The sequence below is a fragment of the Euwallacea similis genome, chromosome 1, assembly GCF_039881205.1.
Source record: "Euwallacea similis isolate ESF13 chromosome 1, ESF131.1, whole genome shotgun sequence".
In the NCBI taxonomy this organism is placed as follows: Eukaryota; Metazoa; Arthropoda; class Insecta; order Coleoptera; family Curculionidae; genus Euwallacea; species Euwallacea similis.
The window spans coordinates 7,081,169-7,093,654 of record NC_089609.1 but is presented as its reverse complement, the minus strand read 5'-3'; the positions used below and the strand labels follow the sequence as shown (position 1 = coordinate 7,093,654).

General features: G+C 37.6%; 1 protein-coding gene across 2 annotated transcripts in view; it reads right to left on the bottom strand.

The window, feature by feature from the left end:
• The window catches only part of LOC136412049 (protein-L-histidine N-pros-methyltransferase), a 210,724-nt gene extending 199,380 nt beyond the window's left edge, over positions 1–11,344 (bottom strand). The window contains exons 1-3 of one of the 2 annotated variants that reach the window (XM_066394922.1): positions 11,271–11,344; positions 8,991–9,170; positions 768–958 (exon numbers count right to left, since the gene is read on the bottom strand). In XM_066394922.1, coding sequence (XP_066251019.1) covers positions 768–958; positions 8,991–9,122 — 323 coding nt within the window. In that variant the 5' untranslated portion in view covers positions 9,123–9,170; positions 11,271–11,344. Of the gene's footprint in view, positions 1–767; positions 959–8,510; positions 8,647–8,990; positions 9,171–11,270 lie in introns of those variants that run through there. The other variant, XM_066394932.1, reaches the window with a different exon arrangement.
• Positions 11,345–12,486: the final 1,142 nt, after the last annotated feature.

The following is a 12,486-nucleotide window of genomic DNA, read 5'->3' as shown; positions in this document are numbered from 1 at the left end:
TTTAACAAAAGGTATGGAAGTTTCAAAACTTAAATATTTTGGTCTAGATCTAATGTAAAACTATGATACGACTATCACGCAAGATATATGAACGTGTTTTGTTTCGCATTCCTATTGGTTTTCTTGGGGAGAACTGTTGTCTTATTTGATAGAAAACTTTACCCTCACTTCCAAGAAGAAAGCTCCTTTTGCCAGGACTCTTAAAGTTTCCAAAATTTTGGTACAACTGAAAATACCCTTGAAGGCCGTTACATCAGACCAGCCCTTTCCTTTAAACGACCGTCCTTGGCTTTTACACACTTGGTGAGGCCTTTCAACTGGAAATCATTTTGGCATTTCTCGACCAACATAGTGCACATCTAACTCGTTTTTAAACCAGACGCCAAAGGCCTGCAATAAATCATATCCTTTTCTAACACACTTTAGTGAGCTTGAACTTAATACAGCCAGATTTCTATGCATTTTAAGGTGTCCCCTATTCATTAAAACGGACGCCTTTTGATTGAAAATTCTTTCTTGCAAGTTGATTTTGGGCTGTCGAAGAAATAAAGGAATTTTACCAGAAGTTATTCCGCCTCTGTCCCAGGTGGTAAGCCCGTGAAAACAATAAAGAAAAATAATTAAACACGTAGTTTGGTAGCTGGCCGGTCGGGTACAATAAGCAACTTTTAATTTAAAACATCACGGTTAACTTCACGGTTAAACAGCGGCCGTTAATGGGGCTTTCGGACCATGGAAGGAGGTTTCTCAAATGAGACAAAACTTACCCGTTGATGGAGGTCTGCGTGGCGAAAAATCCCAGCAGGAGTTTGACGAGCATGTGCCAAATCTGGGTCAAAATCCAGTCCGACTTCTTCTCAGATTCTTCTAGAAACTTTATGGTGTCTCCATCCGGGCCGAGTTGGACAAATTTGTCACCTAATGAGGAGGGAATTGACGACAAGTCGCATTGGTACCACTGGAAAACAAAAAAAAAACATGGAAAAGGCGGCCATTTTATTTTACGTATAAAAATCTTATTTCTATTTTAGGAAGGACGGGGAACGTCTCTGAAACATCGTTTTCACATTTCGGCGAATTTATACAATTCAAGGCAAAAAGGGGGATTTAAGGCTTGTTTCGCTCCAGTATAACCAATCAAAATACGATCGCGAAACGCCGCAAGGTATTCGGAAACGTATAAATTCTAATATGGCGCTCCGAGTGGGGGACCCTTAAGTAAAAATGTGTGTAACGCGATTGGGGCGGTTTTGGGGGCCGCAAAAGTAAGCCCATTGTTCTTGATTTACATTAGTCTCCACTCTTAGAAGGTTTATAAAAGTAGGTTTCTAAGGCTTACTGAGGGTTGAAACTTTGGTGTCACGCCTTAGAGATTGAAGATAAATAAATAATTGAAAACTCATATATGTCGAAGGAATTTTAATAGAGCCACTACTCTGACCGCTATCGCAGAAAATAGCTTACTATATACAGGGTGTCCCCGAAAAACAGGGACATACTAAGAATATCACAAATTTACAGGTGGAAATAGACCGATTTAACTCCATTTACTTACATGTAAAATGCTGTGTTTTTGAAGTAGTTTCATAAGCCGTAAATCCTAAACGTACGGTGTTGATTAAGCCATTTACTATTAACTATCAGAAATCTGACAGGGGCAATATATAACAGATGAATTTATCCAAGATATGCCTTTGATGTTTGAACCACTACTTGAGTTTTTTCTTAACGATCACCCGCTGTAAGAAGGAAGCTTATGTCTAAGTTAAGAATTTTATTTTAATTGGAGCGAAAACAAAAAAGTTATAGCGCTGAACCACCTCTCACAGATATCGTGTATAATTTTGAAAAGTTCGGCTCGAAATTGGCAAATCTTAAAACTGCACTTTTGCGTTAAAAGTTTTCCTGGCATTGCCGCCCAATTCTTTAAATTGCCGTCCATTGGTTCAAATGTATTTGAAGATTTACTAGAACTGTTTCAAAACTAGTCCTTCTGTAATGTGACTGACGTGGGTTTGATTACCCTTTAGTACGTTGTGGAAAGTTGGAGTAAAAACTTATAACTGAGATATCTGTGAAACTGCGTATCTAATACGTGACACGCAAGGGCCCTTCTGAAGGCACCATCTTCACGTACACGTCACGCTATTTCTCCATAAATGTTTAAAACCACCCCACAACTCCCGCCCTTTAAAGGAGGCCGCGACGGTGTGAACTTGGCACTTGGCGTACGAGGCTCTGGATCAACGGTGACAAGATTTTCTTATAGAATCGTAAAAAGAATCAAGTGGCCTTGGGAACTTACAGGCATGGCCTCAATACCCTTTTCGGATATCGGAGAACTTTTTAAAGCAAACTTGTCGTTATTCGTCAAAATAAAATCTTGTTCGCACAAAAGCAACTTTCAGTGTCGACTTTCTTGAAGCATGTTTCTCATTATTGAAATAATATGTCGCAGAAGCAGGGTATCAAATATCCACAAAGCCTAAACTTTGTTTGAGACTTTCTACCTCAGGGAATGTGGGAAATGCAACAGCTACATCGAAGAATTTCTGTAAACATGTCCCTGTTACAAATGCTGCCCCATGGACAAACGCAAAAAATAGATTTTAAGGGTTAATATTGATATAAAGATGAAGCAATGAGGCCAAGCCCGTAACCTTACAGGCCTTACAACCCATAAACTCCATATAATGGGATGCAAAATAACTTCCGAGACGTAGGGAGATCTTCGATGTACACCAGAGATAGAAAAGTCTTGATAGGCCTCCATGCATGGAGGCATTAATGGAAATATTGTGTTGGGGGGGCCACTTATCGACACTACCCCGCTAATATCGATCCGGGAAATAAATATCAAGAAACTATGCGGATGACGCATAAATGAAATTTTTTAATCGACCGTCGGCGAGATTTTACGGGATCAATGGCGCGTAGATTAATTGATGGCCCATTATCTCGTAAACTGTTTTAGGCCGAAGGGAGAAGGGCATTTCCCTTTTTGCATCCCTGCGGAATACGCGCCGAATACTGTTCTGGTTCGAATCCACATGTGTAAGACGTTCTTTTAAAACGAGGGTCTTCATCCGGGATGTTTGTTATGCCAAGTTCTTTGAAGTATTTGGGATAGGGCGCAGTCCCCTAATGAGATCCCCCCACGGTAGAGAGTGATTTTTGATAAATTCTCAGTTTAATGCACCTTAATTCTTGTATATTCTGAGCGCGCTTCTGGTCTTGCTATATACATACATAGTGAAACTTCTGAAAAGGCCTTAGTAGCTCGAAAGTCGCAAGCGCAAGTCACGCTAATTGCTAAATAAAATATAGACAAGTAAAAAAATAGAGGTAAGTTCATTGACGTTTGGTGCAAAATATTCCTTGAATGGTTAGTTAAAGAGTTTTTTAACATCTGCTAAGGCTGTACTGCGTTTTTTCGACTCGGTTTTCAATAAAAAATGATTGATGCAAACCGCATCGCACTTTTTTGAGAATGCAATAAGTTACGTTTTGATTCTTGAAAACTTCGCCAATAAAAATTCTTATGTTGGTCATAAAATAATCAAATGTGCATGGTTTTTAGAGCAGGTAATTATTAATGTAAACTAGCTATCAAAAATTGAATAAGTTTTTCATATTATTTATTTAATTGATTAGTATTAATATTGACAGTTTCCAAATAAAAAAATGGTTACAGTTTTATAAATTTTATTGAACCTGGGAAAAATTCACATTTCGCTTTGCCACTAAAGTAGTCCAAAATCGATAGGATTTAGAGTTTTCGTACAATTTATAGGATATAAAACATGAACGCTTTCTTATACCGATTTAAAAGGATTATGTAATTTTATTCCAATTTTACCTTTGCACAATTTACAGAAAAAATTTAAATTGCCGTTAAAACTCTCTTGTACAGGAATACGAAGTCACAAGCATATGTGTCACTTCAGAACATGTTCGGGTTTTTTCTGATATTTTGCTTCGTGGGATAAATATAACGCATTATCGAAAAAATCGGAAAAAAAACCGCAGAAACATGATTTTATTATTATCATTTCAGAAATAGATTCAACTTAAAAAAATGCCTTAAGAAATCATTTCTAGATTCAACATTGGGTTGTCGAGATGTTGGGGTCTCATACGAATGTTAAATTTGGTTGGCGGGAAAGCTAAAAACAATAGTGCAAAGAGGTTTGTTTCAATAATTACTTCTTAAAAATTAAAACCTGAAAACGTTTATTACCTACCCCATAAGAATTGTAAGAAAACGCAATTTCCATCGAACTTGAACTACCCTGTAGTATATAATACGTGCCTGATCATCCATGAGAGCATGAAGGGGATCTATAGCATGGAAGGACCACTCCACAGCGCCCTAGTAAAGCTCGATGGATGTCATCAAAGATATCTTAAATGCTCCCCTCAGATCCAACAATAATTTAAGCGAATCTCACGATTTTATAAAAGCTTTTCTCATACAAAAATATGGTGATAAGTAACTATGAGTACTATTGAACTAATGAGAATTGAAGGATGTATTGATTCAAAATGAATTGTGGTCTTTAACTTTGGCCAAAACTCCACTGATTTATCAAAATCCGGTTCCTCCGCATTGTTATCATTTCCAGGATCCGCACCCCTAGAGCTCCACGGCATACGAAGCCGGTTTTTTGCATCTCTCCCGTGCTCTTCGAATCCGCATTGGCTGATTACTTCTTGGCGTATGCCCGTGGATCGTTTTTCTTTCTTTTTTACCTCGCTCGTAATATTCGAAATTTAGAGGCGCGAGGCTTCATCCCCCGGGATTTCTTGCAAATTACGCGATTTTCAGCTGAAAAGGGAGCAGTTTTTCGACCCCACGTAATAATTACGTCTCAATTTCAGCTGACTCACCGGTCCTCCATTATAATAATAACAGGCAGAAACAATAAATTGGGAGGGAATCGTACCTCCTCGGACACCCAAAAACATCAAACCGGAACATTGCAGTTAATTGTCGTGTGATGGACGTCAAGACCGCCAGGTGGCGCTGCTCATACACGGGTGTTAACGGCATCAGTCCGTGCGATACCTCCCTATTCCCAATAACTTTGTACGCGAATTGCACGGTGCTAAAGCCGTGATTTACGACCCACAAAATGGAATTTGTTATATTGATTCCACTGTAAATTAACTACGGGTCACTGAAGGCGAGATCCGTATGGTTATTTATTCATAACATTTTTTGGGCGTGGGCCGTTGAAGCCGACTCAAGTGGGGGTGACAGTAAATTATCGTTGTTGTTTTAGATCTCGAATTATCTCGCATACAGGTTGGTGTGATGGGTTCTTAATGCCGACTCTTTTGTAATTACAATGGCTAAAGATTGGATTCCGCTGAAGGCAATGAGGCAAATTGGTCACATACGTACTCGAATTCAAACACAAAAAGGTGATTTTAAACAACCGATATAATCACAATTTGGACCACCCTAGTCGAGAGGTTACTGTATCTCAAAGACGAAAGAAACTATGAGTTTTTTTTTGACTAGTACCAACAACTACTTGCTTCCTTCGCTTAGCATTTGACCAGAAGTCGCATTCTTTTTTGAAACTCCCAATAGAAACTGGAGAGGAAAAGTTAACTAAGAACATCCAAAGCAGACTTAAAAGGTAAGCACAACCGATTGACACAATTGAGATTTGTTCTGCATATCATATGAACCTTTTAACTTACCAAATGCTTAGTTATTTGAGACTATGAGTTTACTTTTCCGGAAAACCAATAAAACGTGTTATTTGAAACTCATCTGCTCAATATGTGTTAGATGCAAAATTTTGTTGCGAAGCACTCTAGAGTTTCTTTTACGCAAGTTAGTTCATGTCTCATTTACAGCTAAAGGAATGCCTGGAGTCTTATCCTAACTGATTTTGCGTTTATTACCGCGGCACGTAAGCAATTTGCCTACTTACAAATCGATTATCAGCAACTGCAAAATATTCATTGGCGAGAGAAATATTCAAGTTCCTAGCTATAACGAACAGGATAGGCTAGGGGCATAAAAGGACCATGCACTCGCCTAATTAAACAACTTCATTAAGTCCTCCCATGATGGGCAATAAGCAGAGGCAAACGAGCGCGCATAACATTGCAAGACGCGGACCCCACAGATGACCACCACACGACTATCGTTAATCCGCACTAATACCTTCACGTACCAAAGAGCATATTACCAACAGTCCCATTGGGTTTTTGCTGACGATAATTAGATCAAAACGCTTTTAAAAAGCGCCAAAGAAATGCCAACGAAACACACGCTCATTATATCTCATAAACTGTCATAACGTTTTTAGCATTCCGGCGATAACTTTGATGTGTGCCACCAGGTTTAATGAATTCAAAGCAGTCGGTAATGATCGGAAAATGAGAGAGCCTCGATCGCAAATATGCCGATTAATCGAATGATTGTTCTTTGATCGGGTGCTGATGCAAGCAGCGGGTACCCTTCAGCCCGGGTTCCGGCGGCTTAAGACATCGAGGACATCGATGTATGATACCCGGGAGCAAAAACAACTGACAACCATCAACAAGTGACATCACGGGAGACAAAACAATCGAATCACGTTTTTCGGATGGCCAATGGAATGACCGGAATGGCCGCAGCCGCGGCGCATCTAATGTTCTGGACGCCATAAAAATTCATTGGGTTTTTGTTCGAATCCGGGTACTACTACTTATAAATTAATCCGCAAGGTACTAACAGCCCCTGCGACCGTAAGAGGCTTACTTATGTATACGGCGTATAAGGGCCCCAAAAAGGGAATGCCCGTCGAAAAAAGGTTAGCACACCTCGGGGACGGGTCGTAAAAAACGTCTTGCACCGGGACAAACTGCCAGAAAGGGCGAAGTCCGACTCGGGCCTTGTAATGGGATTATAGTGCGCGGTTTGGTGTCATTTAAAAATCTAAAAGTTCGATTTATAGATTCACAAAACTTGGAGAGGCAATCTTAAGACCTTAAGGTGGAATAGTTTTAACATTATCGATCCATGAGGGTGTAGGAATGGCTCCGAAGTATTTGAAGGAAAGGATGAATTTGATGCAGCGACTTATGATGTTGTATTAAATTTGCATAATATGGTCAACGTCACTCAATATCGTCAGTACAACTCTGCCAAGTATCCGAAGGTAATATCCAACTTCATCAATAATACAAGGAGAAGATCTTGAAGGAATCAAAATGGTGACTCTCGACTTCGTGAGAACGAGAAGGTTTTTTGATGCCGTTTGATCCTCGTACCTTTCCGCGAATTTATAGCACTCTGTAAAGTTACCTTAATAAAGACTGTGCATGTCAGTCTAATCGGTCTTTTCTTACATAAAACAAGGTGTTTCATTATCTTACACTCGCTAATTCCATCATTATACAGTATCTAGACAAAACTGGTACTATCATAACACCTTAAAATAATAAAACAAGGGCACCCTAATAAGCCAAACGAATTAGTGTACCAAGTTACATAGCTCAGCTGGTAAAGCGATGGACCGAAAAGTGATCGCTAATTCAAACCTAGCAGAAGGTGGTGGCTTTTGCTATAAGTTACATCGTCGTCCACTACGCCACTAAATTTTTTACAAATCGGGCCAAGTCACTATTCAGCCATAAATTATGAAATTTTTGATGATTTATATATTTCATAACTATGATCCTTATGCCTAAACTAGTAAAACGATCAATACTGTCAGACTGTAGAAGTGGGAGTCAATGGGGTAGATACGGTACAAGCTGTGTTTTCACGTATACCTCTAAGTACCTAACCAGTATCGCTTGAGGCATTCAAGGTTTAGGTTTTGGTTTTTTAAAAAATCGGATTTTTCAATTACAAATCCGGCTGTACGTGCACACGCAACTAAAACAACATAGAAGAAAGCTGATCCCAAACTTGAGATCAATCTCAGGTAAATTCATCCACTGGCAACAGTCAATTAGCTAACAGACATAGAACGTTAAAATGAAAATCTTTAGAGGAAAAAGGCGAAAACAAAATATCTCAAAATATAAAATCTGAAAGCCAATCTAAACTAAAGATACATACAAATTTTTACCATGGACGTAACTTAAGCAACCAAGAAGCTCTAAAAAGGACTTATAAAATTTTCACTTTTAAACGTTTATAGAAACCACCACGTTACTATCATATTTACCGATATTATGGATTATGAATGTAATCGAATGACTGAAATAATGTACAGTCATTTCGTGTTCGAGGGGCGGTCACTCCGTCGGATCTCGGACTAAACTAGGTGCACTATCCCTTTCCAGTATGTGGGGCCTACGGGATAATCGGACACGGAGAGAATGCTAAGCAGCACTGTCTGTTTTTCTTCGCCGGGGGGATCGTGTAAGACAAGACTTTAAGTGTATTGTAATTTTCTTTGCGATGTTATCCCCTTTTTGTGCGACGTTGTAAAGATACGAGATTTGCATACATATGTCTGGGATAGGTTCCGATCTGTCTTTTTGCTCCTACTTACGTCTATTTTGACTTTGGTGAAATCCTTCCTAAAGGGCCACATCACAGCACGAAACTTCGCCGTTACCTGGCCCGTCAAGGCGAATCACTTAAACCAACAACAATGCCGGTAGTTATCGAATCTAGAACTATTTTGGCTGGCTTTATCTTCGCCATAAAGCCGCGCAAACAAGTATAATCCCTGAATAAACAAACCTATCTTAGTTCGTGTACCTGCATACATCGTTAATGAACGCATTTAACCAGGTAAGATGTCGATAACATGTCCTGCAACGGCCCCCAAAATCACCCCCAACGCGGCACCGCAATTGGGCTCTCATTAATAAACTATTAACCCAAAATTATACCAATTATCCCCAATTTTCCTTACGTGTGTCCCCCCATAAAACGTTTATTAACATGGCTCCGACTAAATAATGAATCAATGTTTACTTCTTGAATATTTCATCCCCTCGAAATTTCTTTGTGACATGCGACTTACCTGGCTCTTGTCTATTCGGCTCAGGTACTGATCATGAAGGGTCTTGTCATGCAGGGCCCTTGCGAGCGACCCTCTGGGTGTGAATCCCGTCCAAAGGTTCTTAGGAATAAATCCTGACTGGCCATTGGACATGGCGACTGCAGGGCAGGATGATGACTCTTCCAGAGTAGGCGAACTTACCTGAAGGGGTGATCCACATTAGTATGATTCAAATATGATTGCTCAGGAAATAAAAAAGGAAAAAGAAGAATTAAATATTACTTTAAACAATCATGTTCAATGCACAGTCTCTATTTAGCATTCACCGCCATATTGACCGAAGGTCTACAAAACGAGTTAATGTCTAATTATGGCTTAAATTGGTATTTCTATATATTGCCAACCTAAGCCACATTTGGAGTTGGGTAAACTCAGCTTGTGAACTTGCAAAGAATCTGCGAATAGTTCAAGCGCAAAGGTGAATCACCTCCCAAAAACAACCTGTATATCTGATATATTAGAAATAGAAGAAAGAAAAATGTACGATTTCTCCATTTCTTAGGTGTTTTTCATAATAGTATAATATATCAATATACAATTTGCATAGACAGTTCATTGTCGCACCAATCCAAGTTTGCAAAACGAGAAACGAAACAACGAGCTTTTAAATGGAGTGTCTAACATGGACCTTATAAATCGTGTATCTTATACTATTTTTCCAAAACAAAGACGTATCAAATTTAACCCTAAAAGCATTTTTACTAAAGGTAGTGGAAGTAAATGGAAGGTTTTTCAAATACGTCTTGTATATCGAAAACGAATCAAATTAGCTGTAAAACAGTGTTACCATAAAATTTCGTTTGGAAATCGGCCCCGAGAATGTTCAGTCAGATTTCATGTACCAATTACTATTTTGCCTAGACAACACCCTATAGATCCACCAAAAACGTGAAGACCATTTCGTTGTTAGACGTTTTATGATGAAAACTGCGACGAAATGTAAAGGCTTGTCATATATCTCTATACATTTTTAGCAGTATTCAATTACGGCCTTAATATAATTTTTTTTAATATGATTTTTTCCCTATTAAAGCCAGTTTATTTGCAAAAATTCTTTCATTTATTAAATTCAGGACTTAATTAAATCTAGCTATTTGCTTGTGTCCTAAACTTATTTAGTAAATATTTTTTAATGTGCTACTTACAACAGTGTTTAAGTCAAAGATGTAATACAACAGAAATAAGAAAGATACAAATGGATTTTTTTTACCTCTCTCTAGATTTTTCGTAAACAATTAGAAATGGCTATTCTTCAATATCTAAACAAACAAATTTTAAAAAATTTCATGATATTGCTAAATTTGTCCTTTCAGAGGCCATAAATAAATAATGTATGCCATAAACTTTTAATAGCAGATTCTCTTGTACAGCATCTTATTTTAAGATATTTTTAAGTCAAATCAAATGTACTGCAAAGAAAACAGAATAGGTAAGTACTATTGCATTTATTGTCCCAATTTTGATTTATACACCTTGAAATTGGAACACTCTAAGAAAAGTTATTAAATGCTATAAAGGTTAGAACACAGGCCAGTAGTTAGTTTAAAATTCTAAATTTAAAAGAATTTTTACAGACTAACTGATTTAAATCACTTGTACTAAAGTGCAAGGGAAAATATCAAAAAACTATCATATTCATCGATTTTAGAAAAGCTAGTATTTTATGACTAGAAAAATTTTATAAAGATCAATAAAATAGTTTCTAAATTATTTACTTTCTACAAAAAAACATCCTATATATACAACTGAAGAGTTAGCTTCATCATAAATGATCGAACAAGTAGGTTTCATTGACTCGGAAGTCAGTTATGGTTTGATATATTTTACTTGCTGTGTTATAAGGTTCATAACTTAGTAAAAAATATTTGAAGGCAGCTATACTTATCAAATAAACAATAAAAACTACACTAAAGAATTATACCAACAAAGAATGAAATCTATGAACTAGGTATCTCTTCGACAGCTGTACTTATGGCTTAAAACAACATAAGTGGAAAAGATACAGGAACCTTGGATGTCTCTATATATAGCGCATTTGGAAATTAACAAACGGCTGCAAATGAGGATCACTCCAAGGGCTGCGGTAAAAAAATAAACCGGGCTCACGGTTTATAGGTTATGTTAAGTACATTGTGGTAAAAAAGTGACACTTCATACGAACCCTCTTAATGAAAATTATTTAAAAAATGTGCAGTGAGATCATTAGAAAGAGTTATAAATTAGATTTTAGAACCTACTTACCTTTAAAATTACTAAAAACTGATAAATTCCATTCTAATTTACAATAAGGAAAGTAAATAAACAGTGAACTGTCAACATAACCGCGTTATTACCAGATCGCTGGCAGGAATATTTACTCCAGGACATTGGATTTTCTGATTAATATAAAAATAAGACGTTTTATGTCTCCTAGTCTTCGAGATACTTGAGTGGAAAAAGAAGTTAATTTAAAAGCAACCAGTCTTGCTGCATAAGTAATAAGACTTAAACTTGAAAAGAAAATTAAAATCTCTTGGGAAATTGTTATTTATTAATGCCGGACCGGAGATTAGATGCGGCAACGTCGCAGAATCTTACTTTCACTGTTTTGTAGGAAGCCTCCGGGTCGTTTTTCATCCTCGTTGCACATAAGTGAAGACAAAGACGAAATAATAACTCAACCCGCCTTTCATTCACTTTGATTAAATCCGAGGAGTTTTCGCATCGCCAATGAATTTGTTTTGAATGCATTTCGGTCCCTTTGAACGAAACATTAAGGGAGAACTAATTACCCTGAGGGTTGGAAATTGGTTTCGTGTAAAAATCTGAAACTTTCCATTTAAAATACGAGCTTTTTCGCACGGATAATTCCAACTTCAATGAAATCACCCGACACGAAACGAAAAAGGAAATTAAATTTTTATTTGAAGGGAGTGTAATTACAACCCTCCGCACTATCCTTAGGCAGAAGGTTTTAACGAGTCATCTACACACCTACAAACATCATTAAAACCTGAAATAAGGATAAATATGGGATAAATCAAATACTGTTGTCAATCATGTGGAGGTGTCGTCCTAATTGTTTCCCCTTGTCCATTTTCATTATGTTTTCTTTTCGTTAAAGGAGCAAATAATGGAGAGAAATGGAAATACTGGAGTGGTAGTCTGATTTTTAATTGACGTTCTGTTTGATGTGTCTCGTTGGTGACGTTAAAGGGATTTGTGGACTTCCCTGTTTATACAGGGTTGTCAAACCAATTTGCATAAAATATGATTTAGGCCGGAAATTAGACCAAATATATTTCGATTTATATGCGATTAAAACAATTTTTATCTCCGATTGACAAAAAAGTGATCTTTTAATAACCGAAAACAGGCTGTAAAGTGGCACATTTGATGCCTAGGCACTATAAGTTTTTTTTTGTTTGGCCGGCAAATACCTGCTATTCGCCAGTAAACTGGCCATCGGTCATCTGAA